At 49.3% G+C, this 21,702-nt stretch overlaps 1 protein-coding gene across 9 annotated transcripts; it reads left to right on the top strand.

The window, feature by feature from the left end:
- Positions 1-157: 157 nt before the first annotated feature.
- HAUS8 (HAUS augmin like complex subunit 8) lies at positions 158-21,510 on the top strand. Of its 9 annotated transcripts, XM_089905255.1 has the most exons (12): positions 195-231; positions 3,206-4,154; positions 4,350-4,399; positions 6,915-6,982; positions 11,467-11,548; positions 13,674-13,766; positions 14,480-14,574; positions 15,170-15,235; positions 15,342-15,500; positions 16,814-16,955; positions 19,801-19,942; positions 21,084-21,510. In XM_089905255.1, the coding sequence occupies exons 2-12, from the start codon at positions 4,054-4,056 to the stop codon at positions 21,274-21,276; spliced, it is 1,191 nt and encodes a 396-aa protein (XP_089761381.1). In that variant the 5' UTR covers positions 195-231; positions 3,206-4,053; the 3' UTR covers positions 21,277-21,510. The 9 variants fall into 9 exon arrangements, with proteins under 9 accessions (XP_022414305.1, XP_022414304.1, XP_089761381.1 ...); XM_022558597.2 differs by lacking the exon at positions 4,350-4,399 and having other exon boundaries at positions 158-231; positions 3,206-3,270; positions 6,915-6,970; XM_022558596.3 differs by lacking the exon at positions 4,350-4,399 and having other exon boundaries at positions 158-231; positions 3,206-3,270.
- Positions 21,511-21,702: the final 192 nt, after the last annotated feature.

Raw genomic sequence — 21,702 nt, 5'->3', positions numbered from 1 at the left:
ACCGCCCCCTGCCGCTGCTGGGCGAAACCAAGTGTGAGGGGAGGACAGAGAGACGCGCGAGCAGGAGGCGCCCTCTCTGCCCACAGCCACGCTCTACACGGCCCGAGGCCACCCCTCTTGTAGCTTCGCAATATGGCCTGGTCGGGGCGGGGGCGGGGGGGGTTCGACTTGAAGAGCCGGCCTTTGAGTTGAAGGCGGGAAAATGGCGGATACCTCGGGGCGTGGTGCTGGGTGAGTCGAGGCACCGTGGGTCTGGATTTATGGGTGCCAGCTGGAGGGCCCTGGTCGAGGGCTGGGGGCAGAGGGGCAGCAGAGTTGGGGAGGGAGGGTCCTTGGGGTGAGTCCGGATCTGACTCCTCCAAGAACCACCGAGGATGCGCAAGTTCTGGGAGGTGGGATGCGGCCTTGCGCATGCTCGGGAGCTTGGGCTCAGGACCTTAGGGCGAGTTCGGGTCCCTGGTCAGCCGTTTCGATCCGGGGCGATGTCAGGCGAGTGGCTTAACCTCTCTGTGCCTCGCTTTCCTCCGTCGCGAAACCGGACTGTTGACGCCGCCGTTCAGTTTTGTAGGCCTAGTGTGAGGCTTAAGAGCGTTTAGAATAGTGTCTGGCCCCTAAGTGCGATCCGTCGGTATTACGATTACCGCTTTGTAGTGGATAACTGCTGGACCACTGAAGTATCTCCTTTCATTCTCCCACACGCTTTTTTCTATTCTCCCCATTTACAAAGGAGATGATGGAGGCTTAGGGAGGGAAGGTCATTTGCCCAAGGGAGACGTCGAACAATGACCTGGTGCCTGGCGTGATTCCTGGGCTTTGTTCATTCTGCCAATGTTTATTGTGCCTGTGCGAATTAAAATTTAGTGGGCCATCTGAAATCGCTTGTTTACTCCACAGCCCCTTGACCTAACTGTGAGATTGACGTTAGCCTCTCCGAGGTTAAGGGGAAGTACTTGAGGCTGGAATATATGTAGTGACACCCCTCCCCCACCCCGTGTCCCTGCAGGTTTGGCCTTAGTCCGTTTGGTTTGGCTCCAGAGCCCTGGCTCAGACCCCAGAGGGAATCCTTGCTCTGTCTGTTTCCAGCTCTGAGACTCCCCAGGGGTGATCTGTATAAACCTTGGGTCCTTGTCTGGAAAGCAAAGATAAAAGCAGGCTAACAGTCAGGTATTTGTAGGGTGGGGAGGATTCCATGAGGGAGTAGAGCAGCTGGCACCCAGCCAGCATTTGTTAAGTTGCCTCTCCCCACTGTGGCTTGGAGGTGCCCCCCCAGCGTGGCCTGGGTCTCACGTTGGAGTCCCCAGAGACCACTACACAGAAGATGGCTGCAGTGAGCTGAGCAAGGGGCCACCACTGCTGTCTCCAGTGGAGCCCATCTTGTGACGACAGCAGGATTTACAGCACCCAGACCCCTGCCTGGCATCCCGCTCGCCCAGACTGGACACCTGGGAGGCATCCCCGACTCTCCCACACCCACCGGCTGACTAGTCAGTGATTCCTACTTCATGGGACCCTCTTCTCTATCATGTCAGGCTTCATTCTTTTTTTAAATTGAGGCAAAATGCACATCACGTCAAATGAACCGTTGTAAAGCGAGCAATTCGATGGCATTAAGACATTCACAACGTTGTGCAATCGCCACCTCTACCTAGTTCTAGAACATTTTCATCACCCCAGAAGGAAACCCTGTGTCCATTTGCAGTCTCCCCCCATCCTTCATGCTCCTCAGTCTGCTCCTGGTAACCACCAGTCTGCTTTCTGTCTCTGTGGATTTGCCTGTTCTGGACATTTCATATCCATGGAATCATACACCATGTGGCCTTAGTGCCTGGCTTGTTTGACTCAGGATAACATTTTTGAGATTAATTCGTTTCAGCATTGATAACATTTTTGAGATTAATTCGTTTCAGCATTATCAGTACTTCATTCCTTTTTAGGACTTAATAATATTCAGGGTCATTATTTCTTTTTTATTTATTTTTGGCTGCATCGGGTCTTCGTGGCTGTGCGCAGGCTTTCTCTCGTTGAGGTGAGCAGGGGCTACTCTTCATTGCCGTGCGCAGGCTTCTCACTGCAGTGGCTTCTCTTGTTGCGGAGCACGGACTGTAGGTGCGCGGGCTTCAGTAGTTGTGGCTCACGGGCTCTAGAGCGCAGGCTTAGTTAGTTGTGGTGCACGGGCTTCATTGCCCCGCGACATGTGGGATCTTCCTGGACCAGGGCTCGAACCCGTCCATGTCCCTTGCATTGGCAGGCAGATTCCCAACCACTGCACTACCAGGGAAGCCCCAGGGTTTGTTATTTCTTGACAGGAGTTTTGCAGCAGATGTCCGTCCCACGCTCCCGATCACTCTTTCACCATGCCAGGGGTCCCCCAACCTTGACAGTGTTGACATCTGGGGTGCGATCATCTCTGTGATGGGGGCCGTCCTGTGCCTTGTAGGGTGTTGAGCAGCATCCCTGGTCTCTACCCACTGAGCCGATAGCAGCCCCCTCTGTTGTGACAATCACAGGTGTCTTCACACATTGCCAAATGTCTCCTAGGGGTCAGAATTGCCCTCAAGTGAGCACCCCTGGGTTATTTGTCTGACAAATATTTATCAAGTGCCTCCTGTCTGCCAGGCTGTGAGGGACTGAATGTTTGTATCATCCCACACCCCCTCCTCAAATTCAGTCTTCTCCAGCTAAGCCATAGGGCTGATCAGTTCCAATTTCCGCATCATTCTGCTCTGCGCCTGTGCCCTTGGTCTTGGTGATCCCTGTCTGGAAATATCCTTCCTCATGTGCCTGAGCAAATGGTTCTTTGTCACTCACCCCCAATCCCCACCCCTTTACCTGTCTGGAGTGCTCGCTCTTCACGCTTTGCCTGATGGGAAAATGCTGGTCATCCCTCTCAGGGAAGGAGCTTTGTCTGCGTTCACCTCGTATCCTCAGTGGTATACAGCTGACACACAAACGCCCAACAAATTAATGAGATCGAGACCTTTGAAGTTCGGCAAAAATGCTCGCTCTTCTCACGTAGGTGTTGTCCCCAGGTGACGGGGCTGGGGCTCTGTTTTCCTCCTGCCATGGAGGTGGCCCCACCTCGCAGAGATGGGCATGGGTGGTGGGTGCTGGGACTGGGCTGTCCCGAGGAAGCCCAGGTTCCTGGCTGGCTTCCCTGAGCTTTCTATCCAACTGCATTAACAAGACCCCCGTTTTCCTCTTTTAGGAAGCCTTCTGCAGGGGGTCCCAGTACTCCTAGCGGTGCTAAGATGAGAGGAAGAAGAATACAAGGTGAGTAAAATTGGAATCTACCTTTTGAAATGGAATCCACTGGAATAAAAAGTGATTTTTTCTTTCCCCCCCCGTAAGTGCTTTTGGAGAAGAGAAAAACAGACCAGAGCAGGGGAGCTGGGGCTTTACCCGCTTCTAGTCACACCTTTGGGGACCCCAACTCTGGTTACCCAGCCCTGCAACCAGGGGTGTGGCAGGACCTGGTGGGGGTCATCTAGGGCAGTGGGCCCTTCCGGCCATGGGGGTCATCACTTGGAAGTGTGGGTGAGGAGAGTGTGAGCTGAATTCATTAGGAAACATCAAAGTCTGTTTCTTCTCAGTAAGCGCGTCAGACCCTTGGGGGTGCCCACACATCCGATGTCTACCTGTGCATCCGGGGTCACTGTCAACAGCCCCCCTTGACTCTTGGCAGTGCCCAGTTTGGGGCTGTAGACCCAAGGATCTCCCACGTTGGATCTCAAGCCTCTGTTAATGATGAAGTATTTTTTTATGCCTGTGGACTAGTGCAGGTCTCAGAGAACCTGGAGCAGAATTCCAGTTCCAAATGACTGGAGGTTTATATGTTATAGCATCACAGCATCGCTGGATGATCTGGTCTGTAACATCTGTTATATTTACACAGGGTCTAGCTCTTGGACGCAAATTATATCCTTCATTGTAACATTGCTTCTGTGGAAAATCTACCACTGTTGAAAACAAACAGGTGCCTTCTAATTTTCCAGAAACTTGAAACTGCTTTTCAACTGTGCAAGGAACCCAGAGCCTCCTTCCTACCCTTTGCTGATGGTATTAGAAAGACCCAATGCAGGATGGTCTCCCCACTCTTGGAACTGGGGGTGTTCTTCGCCCCAATCCTTCACTGGACATCCAGTGGCAGACCCTAGGTGTGGCTCGATTCTCTCCCCTGGACCCCGCCTGGTCCTGGCCTCAACCCTTAGGTGCCTCCTGCCTGAATGTCTGAGCCACTTGCCCTGCAGGCACGGCTCATCCCTGCCTGGGGCACGCCCCGGGCAACCAACACCTCCGTGTCCAGCTCCAGGCAGCCTGTTAACTGTGGTTGTACCTCTTTTCCACTCAAGCTTGCGGCTGCAGCCCCCATCTAAAGAAAGATGCAAATTCGGGCATGAAGGTAATATGGTTGAAATCCCAGTCTTGGGACTGAACTGTCAAGGCAGGTGACACTGACCACATCACTCTCTAGCAAAAAGGGAGACCCCTGAGCTCTGGGGGCACCTAGGAAAAGTGCAGACTCATGCATTTGACACATTGCTGAGCACCTCCTCCCTGCGAGGTGGTGGAACGTGGCAGCAAGCAAAACAGACAAGAATCCCTACCCTCAGGGGGCTTGCCACTCCGGACACAGGCGGTGAATCAGGAGACGTAAGGAGACACAGGGTGTATTGGACAGTGACAGTTGCTGAGGATAAAACAGCAGGATGGGGGTAGCTTCTGGCCTAAGGGAGGGGCTGGGCCGAGCAGAGTCGTGAAGGTGGCAGGGGTGGCATGTGCCCGCTGGTTGGAGGAACAGGTGACACGGGACCTGCAAGGTGTCTGGAGGCACTCACCCTTCACCAGCTAATGGACCCGGAAGACAGCCTGCTGCAGCTGCCAGAGAGCCAGTCAGCCTGGAGGACAGAGTGTCTCAAGAGGGAGGGTGCAGGGCTTCCCTGGTGGCAGTGGTTGAGAATCCACCTGCCAATGCAGTCAACACGGATTCAAGCCCTGGTCCGGGAAGAGCCCACATGCCACAGAGCAACTAAGCCCGTGCGCCACAACTACTGAGCCTGCGCTCTAGAGCCCGTGACCCACAACTACTGAGCCCGTGCTCCTAGAGCCTGTGCTCCACAACAGGAGAAGCCACTGCAATGAGAAGCCCGTGCACCGCAGCGAGGAGTGGCCCCCGCGCGCTGCAACTAGAGAAAGCCTGCGTGCAGCAACGAAGACCCAGTGCAGCCAAAAATAAATAAATAAATTAAATTTAAAAAAAAAAAAAGGAGGGTGCAAGTGAGCACTGTGTGCAGCGCTGCCGCTGGCTCAGAACGAGGGCTGAGAAGGGGTGGGTGGGCATCAGAGCAGGGAGATCTCCGTGGTCTGGATGAAAGGAGCTTCTTTGGTGCCGTGGTGACTGTGAGAGCCAGGCTGGGGTGCGGGGGGATTCAAGGGAAGGAGAGAGGAGAAGAAGAGGATCCGCCATGGCAAAGGGGAGCAGAGAAGTGGGGGAGGGGAGGGGAGGGGGGATGAACAGTGTGACCATTGGAGAGAGGAAGTGGGGTGATACTGGGTGGGGCAGGCGGAGAGGGGTTGCCAGGGCAGTTTCCTAACGGAGTGAGGGCTGGGCTCTAGCACCCAGAGTTGGGGGGTTGGTTTTACCCCAAAGCACAGAGGTCGCTCCACATGGGGGGCCCAGGATATGGCCCTGAGGTTGGGAGGCAGCTAGATGCCCAGGTGGGAGGATCTCCTGGGGCTGCTTTTGTCTTCCCAATGAAGTAGGAAACAGGTTACCAGCTGACCAGAGGGATGGCCCGGTGTAGGAAGTGGGCAGGAGGGTCTGGGAGAGGGGGTGGGGGATCAGAACAGAGGACTGTGGATGATCACAGGGACTGCAGCGAGAGCCCCTGGAGGTTGGGGGGACACATGTGTCTCCTTCACACACCTTCAGTGCCCCAGGATCAGGATGGAAGGGCACCTGGGGCTGGGCTGTCACCAAGGGGTACAGCCGTGTCCGAGAAGAGCGTCAGTGCCTAGTGTGTCTCAGGAGAGTGGTCCTGAGCTAGGTGAGGGGGGTGGGGGATTTGAAAGGCAGTACCATGAGTGGGTCATAGATGGGCTTGTGGGGGAAGGGCAGTTGGGGTCATGACCACAGGGAGTGAGTTGGGGAGGGAAGAGGAGGAGAGCAGGTGGCCATCTTTGGAAGATCTTTCTTCCTTTCCCTGCCCTGCCCCTGAGTCCACTTTCTGTTTTGAACTTTGGCACATATTCCTGATCTTCCTTGATCATAGCTCCTGTGGGTCTCTGTGTCTCCGCTTCTAGCCCTGGTGCTTGTATACAGCAGGTATCCTATAAATGTTCTTGCATACAGTAGGTGTTCCATATATGTTCTTTTTAAAAAGCTTTTAAAAGAGAATTTATTATTTACTTATTTTAATTTATTTTTGGCTGTGCTGGGTCTTTGTTGCTGTGCGTGGGCTTTCTCTAGTTGTGGCGAGCAGGGGCTACTCTTCGTTGCAGTGCGTGGGCTTCTCATTGCGGTGGCTTCTCTTGTTGTGGAGCACGGGCTCTAGGTGTGCGGGCTTCAGTAGTTGTGGCACGAGGGCTCAGTAGCTGTGGCTCGTGGGTTCTAGAGCACAGGCTCAGTAGTTGTGGTGCATGGGCTTAGTTGCTCCGCGGCATGTGGGATCTTCCCAGACGAGGGATCGAACCTGTGTCCCCTGCATTGGTAGGCGGATTCTTAACCGCTGCACCACCAAGGAACTCCCTCCATATATGTTCTTGCATATAGTAGGTGTCCCATACATGCTTGAGGCTGAGTGGGGAGGGCTGATAGCACCCGGCTCTCGGGGTGGGGGGCGGGCATCCTAGGTGCATGGTGGGTCCTCACAGTCCATGTCATAGTTTTATTATAAACCAACAGTGTGTCCCCACAGGTGGAAGAGTGGTTGAGTCCCGGTACTTGCAGTATGAGAAGAAAACCACCAAAAAGGTAACATACAATGTACGTTTGAAACAGTTCTGAACAGAGTTCTGACGAACTTGGAATTCTGAGACAAGTCACACCGGCCAGGCACAGCCTGGTCCTGAAAGAAGCATTTTGGGGACTTGGTCCGGTTGCCTTTGGGGCTGTCATGCCCTTCGTGCCAAGGCAGGGATCTCTGTCATGGGTGGCTGATCACTTTGAGAATCTCTTTTGCAAAGCCATGATCTCTGGTGAATCATAAAATTATTCCTGTCTCTCAACCCGGTAATTCCTTTCTGGATTCTGTCCTGAAACAGTTCTGTCTAATGCCTGGCACGTGGTTACCTGGCCTTGGCTGGTATTGTAAAAAATACCCGTAGGGTTTTAGAGAAAGGGTTTTAGGGGAAGAAAGACATGGCTGAATCACCCAGTGTTACAGGAAGAGTTCAGTGAACTAGCCACACCACAAAAACCATGAAACCATTGAAAATGATGGCCTGAAACACTTAACAACTTGGGAACCTGTTTTGTGTGATGTTTAATGAAAATAATCATTAGATTACCCAGTGACATTTTGTTTCAGTGTGTATGCATGGATAGCGTGGTGAAGGTTGTGTCATTCCATTTTCCAAATCTTTGTTTATGATAAAGTTTAGTTAAATATTAATTTCTGCTGCCTTTCTTTTACTCTGGTAGGGTGAATGGCAGGTTAATGTGGCTTAAGATTTGGCTTGAAGAAAAAGGATACCTTTATGCAAACTGATAGGCTTCTTGGAGTGATTTATTTTTTAATGGACTTAATTTTTTTAGAGCAGTTTTAGGTTCAAAGCAAAATTGAGTGGAAAGTACAGAGATTTCTCATACACACCCCTGTCCGCCCCCTCACATGCGTAGCTTCGCTGTTGTCAACATCCCGCAGCAGAGTGGGGCATATTTACAATCGATGAACCTACATTGACACATCCTTACCCAGAGTCTGTGGTTTACAGTATTGAAATGATTTTCAACAGAGAATACTAGTCCACACTTCATAATTTTAACGTTGCCTGGCAAACTTGGTTACAGTACCCCCATGTGTTTGCATGTTCTAGTATTTTAGATCTTTAAGAGCTTCTCCGTTTTCTTTTTTTTTTCATCTTTTAAATTAAGGTGTAATTTACATAGAGGAAGTGTCACTCTTCAGCGTACAGTTCTCTGAGTTTTGAAAAACACATCCAGTCACAGACCCACCACAGTCAAGATAGAGAACACTCTGTCACCACCGGCCCCCCCCCCCCCCCCGCCCAAAGTCCCCTCGTGCTCCCATGGAACCAGCTCCTCCCCACCCCAGGCAACCATGATGTGTTTTCTGTCCCTGTAGCTTTGCCTTTGCAGTAGGCTCACTTAAAAGGTGCCACCAGGATGCAGACTCTTGCAGTCTGGTTGCTTTCATATAAAGGTCCCTCCCTCCCTGTCGTTGCCTTTTACAGTTAGTGCTAGTTCCTTCTGATGGCTGAAGAATATTCCACTGTACGGATGGACCACAGTGTGCACAGCCACTCCCTGGCAAAGGACATTTGGTTTGTTTCCCGATTTTGGCAATTATGAATAAAGCCACCTTAAACATTCCTGTGCAGAATTCTGTGTGGATGTGTTTTCATTTCTCCCAGGAGGGGAATTGTAGGGTAAATGTCTGTTTGACTTTGTTAGTAACTGCCCAGCTGGTATCCAAAGTGGCTGCCACTTTTTACATTCCTATGAGCCACAGAGGAGAGTCAGTACTTTAGGACTGAAACCATTCTAGTGGGTATGAAGTGGTATCTCATTGTGGTTTTAAACTGCATTTCCATAACAACTAATGATATTGAGCATCTTTTCATGTGCTCATTGGCCAGTCCTATATCTTTGGTGATGTGTCCTTTCAAATCTTTTGCACATTAAAAAAAAATGAGGTTGTTTGTTTTCTCATTATTGAGTTTTGAGGGCTCTTTCAATATCTTAGATACCAACTCTTTATGGTGATTTGCAAATATTTTCTCCCAGTGTGTGGCTTGGCTTTCCATTCTCTTAAGTGTCTGGTGAGGAGCAGAAGTTCTCGATTTTGATGAGGTCCAATTTATCGATTTCTGCTTTTATGAAATGTGCTTTTGGTTTCTTCTCTAAGAAATCTTTGCCTTACCCAAGACCATAAAGATTTTCTCCCATGTTCTCTTCTGTATGAGTTTAGGTCTGTGGTCCATTTTGAATTAATTTTTGTATCTGGTGTGATGATGGAATTAAAGTTCGTTTTTAAGTGTATGGATGTCCTCTTGTTCCAACACCATTTGTTGAAATGACTTTCCTTTCCCTGTTTTATTGTCTCATCACCTCTGTTGGAAAGCAATTGACTATATATGTATGCATCATTTCTGGACTCTATTCTTTTCCGTTGTTCTACATGTCTATCTTTAGTCCATTTCCATACTGCCCAGGTTACTTTAGCCTTGTATTATAGTAAGTCTTAAAATTGGGTTGTGTGAATTTTCCCACTCTGTTCTTTTCCAAAACCGACTCTTCTAGTTCCTTTGCCTTTCCATATGAATTTTAGCCTTAGCTTGCCATTTCCTACCAAAACTTCGGGGATTTTAATTGTATTGAATCTATGCATTAGCTCAGGGAGAATAACATCCTAAAAACACCCAAGTCTTTCAATCCATGAACATGGTATACCTCTCCCTTTATTTGGTCTTAGATTTTTTTCATCAGTGTTTTTGTGATTTCCAGCATACAGACCTTCCCCATGTTTGCTTAGGTTTATACCTAAGTATTTGGTGTGTTTTTCGTGCTATTATGCAAGGTACTATCTTGTCTTTTCTTTCTTTCTTTCTTGAAGAAATTTTATTTGTTTGTTTAGAAATAATTCACATATAACATTCTATTAGTTTTAATTTTATTTATTTATTTTTTATTTTTGGCTGCATGGGGTCTTCGTTGCTGTGTGCAGGCTTTCTCTAGTTGTGGGGAGTGTGGGCTACACTCCGATGTCGTGCTTGAGCTTCTCATTGTGGTGGCTTCTCTTGTTACCGAGCACTGGCTCTAGGCACTCGGGCTTCAGTAGTTGTGGCTCACGGGCTCTAGAGCACAGGCTCAGTAGTTGTGGCACATGGGCTTAGTTGCTCTGCGGCATGTGGGATCTTCCCAGACCAGGGATCAAACCCATGTCCCCTGCATTGGCAGGTGGATTCTTAACCACTATACCACCAGGGAAGTCCCAATACTAGTTTTAGAGGTACAACATAATGATTCAATCTTTGCAAATATTGCAACATGATCATCACAGTAAGTCTAGTTAACATGCGTCACCGCACAGAGTTACAAAATTTTTTTCTTTGCTCAGAACTTTTACATGGTACTGTCTTTTTTTTTTTTTTTTTTAACATTTATTTATTTAGGCTGCTCCAGGTCCTAGTTGCGGCATGCAGGATCTTCGTGTGGCACGTGGGATCTTTAGTTGTGGCATGAGGACTTTTAGTTGCGGCGTGCAGATTTCTTACTTGTGGCATGCAGACTTCTTAGGTGCGGCATGCGAACTCTTAGTTGCGGCATGTGAACTCTTAGTTGAGGCACGTGTGTGGGATCTAGTTCCCCGACCAGGGATCGAACCTGGGTCCCCTGCATTGGGAGCTCAGAGTCTTATCCACTGGACTACCAGGGAAGTCCCATGGTGCTGTCTTTTAATTTCAATTTCCAAAGTTGTTCATTGCTAGAAATATCTTTTTATATTGACCCTGTATCCTGCAACCTTGCTAAACATGTTAGTTTTAGTAGTGTTTTTTAGTATGTTTTGAGATTTTCTATGTGAAGAGTCATGTCTGCAAGAAGAGAGTTTTATTTCTTCTTTTGTAACCTGTTTGCCTTTTATTTCTTATTCCTAGACTTCCAATGGGAGGTTGAATAGGAGTGGTGTCTGTACATCAAAATATTCTCACTCTTTATAAGGTCTTTTTTTTGCTTTTTTAAATTTTATTTTTTGGCCGCGCCACGTGGCTTGTGGTGGGATCATAGTTCGCTGACCGGGGATTGAACCTGGGCCTTGGCGGTGAAAGTGCCAAGTCCTAACTACTGGACCACTAGGGAATTCCCTCTTTTTGCTTTTATATTGTCATAATGGCTTGGTAGCTCCATGCACTGCTTGCTTTTTAAATAAGTTTTGAAGATTAATACCTGTCCAAAAGCTTTGTTTTTTCTGACAACCGAAGTAATATGTTCTCTTTCCTAAACTGGCCAGTACTAAAAATTATGCAGAAAATCAGTCATCTGTAATCTGCCATGTCAGAGATCATCACCAGCAAACATTTTGGTGGTTTCCTATGTTCTACGCATGTGAGGGTATCCTTCTGACAAAATTAGTTCATCCCGTATGTATGCAATTAAATGTCAGGACTCCTTGAATCTATCCCTTGTCTCAAGGTAAGAGCAGATGCAGACCTTGCAAACTGCAGAGGGGCCCCTTCTCGTGGAAGGAAAGTGTCTTGTCCCCTGAATGTCATATATTCCCCTAACAGCCTCCTGCAGCAGATGCGTTAAAGGCCAGTGGGAAGATGCTTGAAGGTGGAAGAAAACCCAACCCACTCCAGAAGAGCAAAGGTACGTAAAGATGGAAGGAGGGTGAAACAGCACTGAGGCTTAGGAAGTGATGAGCGTGGTGGTGAATTTTGTTTTTAAGCATGCAAGTTTAAGACGCCCTTTCCTTTCTGGAAAGTATGAGGAAAAGGAGCTTGGCAGAGAGTTTCAGCATAAAGACAGATTTGGGGCATACGAAGATCTGAAGGGGGTTGGCAGGGGAATGGGGGGGAGTCATTTCCTTTCTATATGACCCCAGAGAAGAGCCACATTGCCATCATGGTGCTCCCTTGGGGCACCAGTTCCTTGATCATGTGACTGTTTCCCCACCAGAGCTCTGAGAGCAGGACTTTCAGAGAGGGTATGAGACCTCATTTTCCTGCCTCTCACTACCTTGGGTTGGGTCTTCCTCATAATGGTCTCCCCATACCCCTTCTACTAGAAGCTTTCACCAAAGTGATATGAAAAACTTTCAGTTTTTCTGGTTGTAGACATGATATGCGTTTGTTATTAAACAAAATTGGAGAATGTAGCCCAGAAGGGCGGAAACTCACTTATGATCTACCACTCAGGCCGTCTGTGTTGGTATATTTGCTCTTCAGTCCTAGTCAGTGTGCTCATTCTAGAAGTCTGGGAAGGCTCCTCTCCAGAGTAGTACTTCACCCAACTCCTCCGGTGCCTGCTTCACCAGCAGTGGTGGGCAGCTCTTCTTTTGCATAAGAGCGAGTCACAGAAAGCAGAATTGTTTCTCGGCCTGCAAACCCTCATTCAGAATGGTGACAGCTTTGCGTCCCATAGTGGAATAACTAAGTATGTTCTTTTACAGGTTAGATTTCCTGCCTTATTGTTCAGATCAAGGGTCAGCAAAACTTTTGTGAGCCAGTGGTTAATATTTTAGGCTTCGCAGGCCAGGGGCTCTCTGTCATAGAAACTTAACTCTGCCTTATCGCAGCGTGAAAGCAGCCACAGACAGTGTGCACACAAATGGGCGTGTCTGTGTCCCAGTTATTTACAAACACAGGAAGTGGGCCGGATCTGGCCTGCATGCTAGAGCTCGCTGATCTTGGCTTGGATGTTTGTCAGAAATTGTGCTGTTCCTTGACCCAGGCACGACTGAGAAGCAAGCACATGGAGCTGGAGCCGGCCTTCTAGTCTTTTCTCATGCAGTTGGGTTGAAGGCCATGTGTGAAGCTGGGAAAGCTGGCATGGCCAGAGGGGTCAAAAACTGGGCCTGCCACATTTAAAAATCAGGGTTCTCAGGACTTCCCTGGTGGCACAGTGATTGAGAATCCGCCTGCCGATGCAGGGGACGCGGGTTCGTGCCCTGGTCCGGGAGGATCCCACATGCCGCGGGGCGGCTGGGCCCGTGAGCCATGGCCGCTGGGCCTGCGCATCCGGAGCCCACAGGCGGGAGAGGCCACAGCAGTGAGAGGCCCGCGTACTGCAAAAAAAAAAAAAAAAAGAGCAGAGGGCAGAACAAGTATATCATGTGTTATTAGATTCTTATACCCTGAACACAGCATCTTTCATTTTTTTATTTTTTATATGAAGTATAGTTGATTTACAGTGGTGTGTTAGTTTCAGGTATACAACAGAGTGGTTCAGTTATACATACATATATATATATTTTATACACACACACACACACACACACACACATATATTTTTCAGATTCTTTTCCTTTATGGGTTATTACAAAACATTGAGTAGAGTTCCCTATGCTATACAGTAGGTCCTTGTTTATCTGTTTTATACATAGTGGTGTGTATATGTTAATCCCAAACTCCTAATTTTCCCCCCCCTTCCCCTTTGGTAACCATAAATTTGTTTTCTATGCCTCTGGGTCTGTTTCTGTTTTGTAAATAAGTTCATTTGTACACAGCATCTTGTACTTAAACTGAGCAGAAAGGCTTATTTGTATCTTTCAGTTATAAAGACTGCATCTCTTTTCTAGTTCTACTTTAAAATATATTCAAGTTGATGGGTGGGAATTTCCAGAGGTTTTTCAGCCTTCTCTACTGCTCCCTCGTAAGAAACTGAGTTTTTGGAAGCAGGTGATATTGTACAGAAAAGTTAGCTGCTCCCGGCCGTAAGTGTAGAGTATCTTGCTGACTGTGCTGACTTCTGGGGATTCTCATTGGGCCCACAGACAGCAGTGGAACTGGCAAAGGTGACCTGCAGTCGACCTTGCTGGAAGGGCATGGCACTGCCCCACCTGACCTGGATCTCTCGGCCATTAATGGTAAGTCATTGGCTGTACCTGTCCTTTCCCCAGCTGGGGGTTGCAATGCATGTCTGAGGGCTCCCAAAATATGCTCTTCTCACCTTAAAAAACACTTTTTTTTAAAAATTGAAGCATAGTTGATTTACAATGTTGTATTAGTTTCAGGTGTACAGCAAATTGATTCAGTTATACATACATATATATCTATTCTTTTTCAGATTCTTTTCCCTTATAGGTTATTACAAAATATTGAGTATAGTTCCCTGTGCTGTACAGTAGGTCCTTGTTGGTTATCTATTTTATATACAGTAGTGTGTCTATGTTAACCCCAACCTCCTAATTTATCCCCCCCTCCCCTTTGGTAACCATAAGTGTTTGTTTTCAGTGTCTGTAGGTCTGTTTCTGTTTTGTATAAGTTCATTTGTATCATTTTTTTTTAAGATTCCACATGTAAGTGATATCATATGGTATTTGTCTTTCTCCGTCTCGCTTACTTCACTCAGTATGACAATCTCTAGGTCCATCCATGTTGCTGCAAATGGCATTATTTCATTCTTCTATATGGCTGAGTAATACTCTGTTGTGTATATGTGCCACATCTTCTTTACCCGTCCATCTGTTGATGGACCTCTAGGTCGCTTCCGTGTCTTGGCTGTTGTAAATAATGCTGCTGTGAACACGGGTGCATGTATCTTTTCAAATTATGGATAAAACGCTTTTCTTGATCTTAGACAAAAGTGTGGTCCGAAAGACTCCACAGTTAGAAAAAACAATGTCAAAGAAAGCCGAGTCATCATCATTTTCTGCCTTGAGGAAAAAGAGCCCAGTAAGTCTCTGAAATGAGAGGGAAGCCACTATAGCAGGTTGGCTAAATCTGCCCTGTGCCACGTGCCCCTCGAAACCTGGGGACTCCAAGAATAAACAAGCCAGCTGTGCCTTTTAGAACAAAAACCTTACCCATCCTTAGAGGATTTGCGGTTTCAGTTTCCCCAGCTACATGTACAGGAGGGGATACAAATGCAGGATCATGTGAAAAATGAGACTGAGGCCTTGTTTGCCAGTGCCACGCTAGGGAAGGCACTAGGCCAGGCCCTGTTCACGGCAGGGAGGGCGGCCAGGCTGTGGTCTCACCCAGGTGGGAACCCCAAGTCCTGGTTCTGGCAAGGCAACAAGTTGGTGGGTGCCCTTCAGCTCACGCTTGACAGACCAGCTTGCAGGAAGGGACCAAACCACCTTCCTTTTCACAGAGGACTCGAAAGACTAAATGAGCAAATAGAAACGAGTCGATACACAGTCTAGAATTGTTCGATTACTGATTGAAAAAAAGTACAGACAGGTTAGGATTCTGCCCCTCCCCGGGAAGAGAGCTGGCTTTATACCAGTTCACGGGGAACCAGCAGTGTCATTTTCTTCTCCTGAAGGATCTCTCCGAAGCGATGGAAATGATGGAATCCCAAACACTACTCCTGACTCTGCTGACCTTGAAGGTGAGGACGGAGCCTCCTGCACGCGTGTCGTGGGTGGAAGGGCGGCCACTGTCAGCCGCGGAGGTGAGGTCGCCTCTGGCCTGAGCTTTTGTTTTGCATTTCCCAGATGGAAAGTGGTCTTGCTGCATTCGAAGAAAAGGCAGAAAAGAATTTATTAATAATGTGCAAAGAGAAGGAGAGGCTCCAGAAAAAAGCTCACGAGCTGAAGCGCCAATTTCTCCTCTGTCAGAGGAAGCGGGAGCTGGCAGACGTCCTGGATGCGCAGGTCAGGGGTGACCGCAGCCTCCAAGAGGCGCATCCTGGCAGCATTGTCCCACGGGGGTGGTGGTGGGGTGGTTGGAGGGAGCCTTTATTGTGAGCGTCGCTCCTCGCCTGGCTCTGACTCTGTGCCCGGCTTTTGACACCACTGGGTGTTGCTACGTGACGGTTTATCAGAGGACAAGGCGGTAATGTCAGAACCAACCAGCAAGAGGCCTCTGTCCCTTCAATACACATGGGCATGTATTCTGGTGACTTGTATCCTGAGACTTGTGCCCAGTGACACAGATGTACTCCAGACCTGCCCATTTGGGCCAGGGTGCTGGTGGGAGACTTGGGCTTGGTGCTGTGTGGTCAGTGCTGGGACGGGAGTGTCCATGCTAGGGAAGGTCACAACGAATCGTGGGAACCTAGAAAGGGCCGATCAGGGAATGGGGCTCCTCACCCAGTAAGTATGTATCCTGGGGCCGCCATAACAAAGGACCACAGAGTGCGCGGCGGCTTAAACAATTGACATGTATTTTCTTTCAGTTCTGGAGGCTGAAGGTCTGAGATCAAGGTGTCTGCAGGGTTGGTTCCTTCCGAGGGCCACGAGAGAAGGCTGTGTCCCAGCTTCTCTCCTTGGCTTGTCGATGGCATCTTCTCCCTGTGTCTCGTCACCTGGCTCTCTCCCTCTGAGTGTCTGTCTCCACATTTCCCCCTTTTGTAAGGACACCTGTCATACTGATCAAGGCCCAGCTTAATGACCCCACCTTAACTGAATTACCTCTGTAAAGTCTCCAAATCGGGTCACATTCTGAGGTGCTGGGGGTTGGGATGTCAACAGAGGAATTTGTGGGGACACAATTCAGCCCGTAACACCCAGCATGTACACATGAGTGTGCCCAGCAGCCCGGCCCTGAGCTGAGAACAGGGTCCCTATCCTCGTGGAACTCACGATAGAAGGGAAGGGAAAGACAGTCAAACAAATGAATCCTTACAACCCCCAGACGGCATGTACAAGGGAAAAGGGGGCTGCCGGGCATGGCCTTGGTGGGGGGCAGGCATGTCAGCTCAGTGCTCTGAAGCAGGAGGGCCCAGCCCTGGAACAAGCTGGAAGGCGGACACGTGTTCCTGGTGAGGAGACCCAGGCCACCTTGCTACTGGCCGGGCCATCTTCGGGGCACCTGGGAGTGAGGGGAGAGCCCGCTGCACCCTTAGAAGTTTCTCTGGGAGACCTGGCAGAACAGTGCTGTGTCTTACCTCACAGGTGCCGTCTGGCAAACTGGCGAGGTGAGTGCAGGGCCTCGTCCCACAGGCTCCTTCCCCTTCTGCCTGCAGATCGAGATGCTGAGCCCCTGTGAGGCCATGGCCAGCTGCTTTAAGGAACGATACAAGACATTTGCGACGGCCCTGGACACCACGAGGCATGAACTGCCCGTGAGATCGGTCCACCTGGACGGAGACGGGCAGTGCTTCTTAGGTAGGAAACGGGGCAGCTGCCCGGCAAGGGGTGGGACGCATGCTGGCATCTCCTGTGTCCTGGGCACCTTTATCCGTTCGTGTCAGGTCATAGGCCTCCTCTCAGGTAGATGGCGCGTACCCCATCAAATGGCAGAGGACGCAGGGGGCCAGCAAGGCTGCGGTTTGTGTGGGGTCATGCATGCCCTGAGTAAGGACTGTGTTGGGATTTGAACCTAGGTCTGTAGGACCCCTGCAGTGATTTTCCGTCCTGCTGAAAGGTGTCCTGGGGAGACTGCAGTCTCTACAAAGGTGCTTTGGTGGCTGGGGAACAACAGGGCCACCGACCCCAACCCTGTCCTGCCTTCTAAGCAGAGCTGAGAGGGTCCCTTTCCTGTATAGCGTTCCCACCTAATACTTCACTTGAAGAAGGCGGCAAGTGTGAAGAGTGCCATCCTCTATCCTAAAATTCTCTTTAAAACAAGTATCTTCCCCAAACAAGTTTTCAGCTGCCCTACAGTTTGGTCCTCCCTCCCTCCCTCCCTCTCCCTCCCTCCCTGTCTCCCTCTCCCCGCTCCCTCCCTCCCTGTCTCCCGTACCCCACCCTCCCTTCCTCCCGTTCTTTCTCTGAAGTATAGTTGATTTATCAATACAATGTTGTGGTAGTTTCTGCAATACTGCAAAGTGACTTAGTTATACACATATAGACATTCTTTTTTTCGTATTCTTTTCCATTATGGTTTATCACGAGATATTGAATATAGTTCCCTGTGCTATATAGTGGGTCCTTGTTGTTTATCCATCCTATAGATACTAGTTTGCATCTGCTAACCCCAGCCTCCCACTCCATCCCCCCCGCTGCCCCTTGGCAACCACAGGTCTGTTCTCTGCGTCTGTGAGTCTGTTTCTGTTTCGTAGATAAGTTCATTTATGTCATATTTTAGATTCCACATGTAAGTGATGTCATATGATACTTGTCTTTTTCCGGCTTACCGCACTTACTATGATAATCCCTAGGTCCATCTGTGTTGCTGCAAATGGCATTATTTCATTCTTTCTTATGGCTGAGTAGTATTCCATTGTATATAGGTGCCACATCGTCTTTATCCATTCATCTGTCCGTGGACACTTAGGTTGCTTCCATGTCTTGGCTATTGTGAATAGTGCTGCTATGAAGATAAGGGTGCGTGTATCTTTTTGAATTAGAGTTTTGTCCAGATATGTGCCCAGGAGTGGGATTGCTGGGTCATATGACATAGAGTTTGGTTATTTCTAAGCAAAGTTCTCATGAGCCACCTGGACGTGTTTAGCTTGACTTTACTGATGTAAAATCAAGCCTTTTCCAATGTGAAATAGTATATGTATGAAACGGGACCTTGAAAAATGAGCCATGTTGAACCATCATCTGTGTCCGGGTTTCTAATTTTATAATTATGGCAACCAACTGCACGTCTATATCTCTTGGTCTCCATCTCTGATAAATGCCCTAGATAGTTGCCAGGAGTTGGGATTGGGGACTGTTTGAGTTTCCTAGGGCTTCTGTAACAAAATACCACAAATCAGGTGGCCTAAAACAACAGAAATTTATTCCCTCCCAGTTTAGGGGACTAGAAGTCCGAAATCAAGGTGTCATTGGGGTTGGATTCTTCTGGAGGCTCTAGGGGAGAATGCATCCCCTGGCTTTTAGTGTTCTGGCAGTCTTGGCTCATGGAGCATTCCTTCAGACTCTGACTCTGTTTTTTTTTTTTTTTTAATTAAGCTTTTAAAAAATATTTATTTATTTATTTTTGGCCGCGTCGGGTCTTAGTTGTGGCACGCGGGATCTTTTCGTAGCAGCGCGTGGGCTCTTCATTGCGGCGTGCAGGCTCCAGAGTGTGTGGGCTCTGTAGTTGTAGCTCTCTAGTCGTGGCTTGTGTGCTCCGTAGCTGCGGCGTGTGGGCTTAGTTGCCCTGCGGTACGTGGGATCCAGGGATCGAATCTGCGTCCCCTTCATTGGAAGGAGCATTCTTAACCACTGGACCACCAGGGAAGTCACCAAGCTTTATTTTATTTTGGTATTGTTTTTTTAAATTTTCATTGCAGTGTAGTTGATTTACAGTGTTGTGCTGCTGCCTCTGTCTTCACATGGCCTTGTTTCTGAGCGCCTCTGTGTCTAAACTGCCCTTTTCTTAGAAGGACACCAGTTATTGGATTAGGCCCCTCCCTAATGACCTCATTCTAACTCCGTTACATCTACAAAAACCTCATTTCCAGTTAGGTCATGTTCACGGGTACTTGAGATTAGGACCTGAACATGTCTTTTTGGGAGGACACAGTTCAGTCCCCTGGCAAAGAAGATATGTGTTTGTAAGAACACTTATAAGGTTCCCCAAGTGTTATAATTTACAGCTGGGACATGTGCTGGACTCGGAGAGATGCTAGTTTTGTTAGAGCAGGGGGGACCCAGCGCTGTTGCAGGCGGCTCTCTGCTGGGGGGGCGTTGGGGGCAGAAGTGCGGGGAACCGGGAGTGGGAACTATGGGTTTGTTCTTAAGTTACTCCCAGACCAGATCTTCTCTGTCTTTTGGATTTGCTTCTGTTGAGGGCACCAGTGCACCATTCCAGGTATGTTCCAATGACTGCCTAGATGGCAGCCACACATGGCCCGCCGTCTCAGAGCCCCGTGATCGCAGGCAAAGGGGCACAGAGGCAGTACCAGTGCACGAATATCTTCCTTCACGACCCTTTCTGCCTTCGAGCTCATCACAATTCCTGCATAACATGAGAGCATTCCAGCAAAAGGAGAAAAATACAGTCAGCCAGCCAGCTCGTGCATCCATTGCTTGGGGCACCTTGAAACCATGGCTGACACCGCCTTTTCCCCTCCAGACAAGTTGCAGGGGGAATTGACGACCACATGCCATCTGCTGGGAGAACTTGGCATCAGCAGCTCAGAAGAAAACGCGAAGGCCTTGGACCTGCTGAGGGAACTCAAGGAAATGACCCAAAAGAAGGATCTGGAGCTCCAAAGGTATTACAGAAAATACTTTTTTAAAAAGATAGTACTCCTCTCCCCACATCTCCTTGTCGGGCAGAGATGGGCTGTTGGCGGCTGCCCTGTGGAAGGTGTGCTGTGTTCCGGAGGGTGGGCAGCTCTGGTGTTTGCAGGGGCTGAGGGTACGAGGGTCCAGCGAGGCAGGGAGAGGGGAATGGGCAAGATGCCTTCAACCCAACCAAAACTCCTGTGCTCGTTCTTGAGCAGCCAAAATAGAAAGGGGCGATCACTTCCTTGGGGTAACACAGCAGTTCAGGGGCCCTCAGACAGTTTTTTGATGCTCTGTGTGGCTCGTGAGGTCTTAGTTCCCCAGCCAGGGATCAAACCCAGGCCACGGCAGTGAAAGCACAGAGTTCCAACCACTGGACTGCCAGGGAGTTCCCAGGAACTTCTTATTGATGTATAAGTACATATAGAAAAGCCACAGATTGTAACGGTACAGCTCAGTGGCTTTCACTACCGGGCACCCTTGTGTAACCAGTGCCCAGGTCCACTCAGCCCATGTCCAGCCCCCGAAAGCCACCCGGTCCCCTTCTCTCCTCCAGGACATTTCTAACCATGAGGCTTTCTTCCACCTCTTCTAAAAAAGAATCTAGTCTTCTTCTCCCTTACGATGCCAGATGTGCTTCCCGAGGTGCCTGAGAGGTTTGAAGGACTCATGATAAGCGCCACCTGCTGTGGCATCTCCCTCGTCACTCTGTGGCCCGGGACTGAATGAGACGCGCCAAAGTGTTCTAGATGGCCGGGGCCACGGGAGGGAGCGGGGAAGCACGCTCGTTCCGTGCTATCTCCCCGCTGCCGTTTATCTTGTGTGGTTGCTGGGGGAGCTCCCCGTTCATGGCTCTGCCTCCCGCTCTTAGGGTGGTTCCTGTCAAGTGTTGATACTCCCTAAATAGTTGTCGAGTAAACAACTCTTTTCTTTCACACCTGCCCGGTCCTGCTCTCAGGGCTTCCCTGTTTGAGTTCTGTTCAGAAAAAACTTATTCACTGCCGCTTTCCCACGAGCCCGAGGAGGGTCACCCTGAACCTCCCCCCGCCCCCGCCCCCCGACATGGCAGCTGCGCAGGTGCTCGGGCACAGAGGGTGAAAAGCTTTCATCATCGTCTTGTTTCCACAGGAGCTTTACCCAGGTTCTGGAACTCTCCGCCGAGGCGAGTAAAGAGGCAGCCTTAATCAACCAGGAGGCCTGGGAAAAGGCCCAGGGCCCCAAGGCCACCAGCCAGTGGTATTTCAATCCTGAGGAGGCCACTGGTGGGGAAACTCAGGGAGAGCTAAGGAGCCTGCTCCTTTCGGGCCACGACGAGCCGTGAATCCACATGCAGGCTGTGTCCCTAACCGGAGTGGGGACCTTCCTGCACACCATGGGGAAGGAAGCACGTCCTGTGCCCCTTGTTTGGGGTGGGGAGAGGGGGTGGACCTGCAGTGACCCACATATGATGTTCTGGAAACTTGAGCACTTTATACACTTAACCTAGCCATATAGTTATTGTTTTGTATGATAATCCCGTTTGATAATTTAACAAATAAAACTGTTTTGCAGTTGAGCCTTGGTTTCTCTGTAAGGAGCAGTGGAAGGTGCGTGTTGTCCCAACTTATTCCAAAGAGCTGGTCCTGAGCCTCAGAACCTCACAGACATCATGAATCCAGTTGACCCTTGCACACTGTGGGTTTGAATTGCCGGTCCACTTATACATGGATTTTTTTCAGTAGTAAATACTGTAGCACGACACGGTCCG

Source organism: Delphinapterus leucas, unplaced genomic scaffold (genome assembly GCF_059928025.1).
Source record: "Delphinapterus leucas isolate spDelLeu-1000000601 "Yukka" unplaced genomic scaffold, BTC_Dleu_Yukka2 spDelLeu_asBTCV2_sq25, whole genome shotgun sequence".
NCBI classification, from domain to species: domain Eukaryota; kingdom Metazoa; phylum Chordata; class Mammalia; order Artiodactyla; family Monodontidae; genus Delphinapterus; species Delphinapterus leucas.
This window is presented reverse-complemented; position numbering and strand designations above follow the sequence as displayed.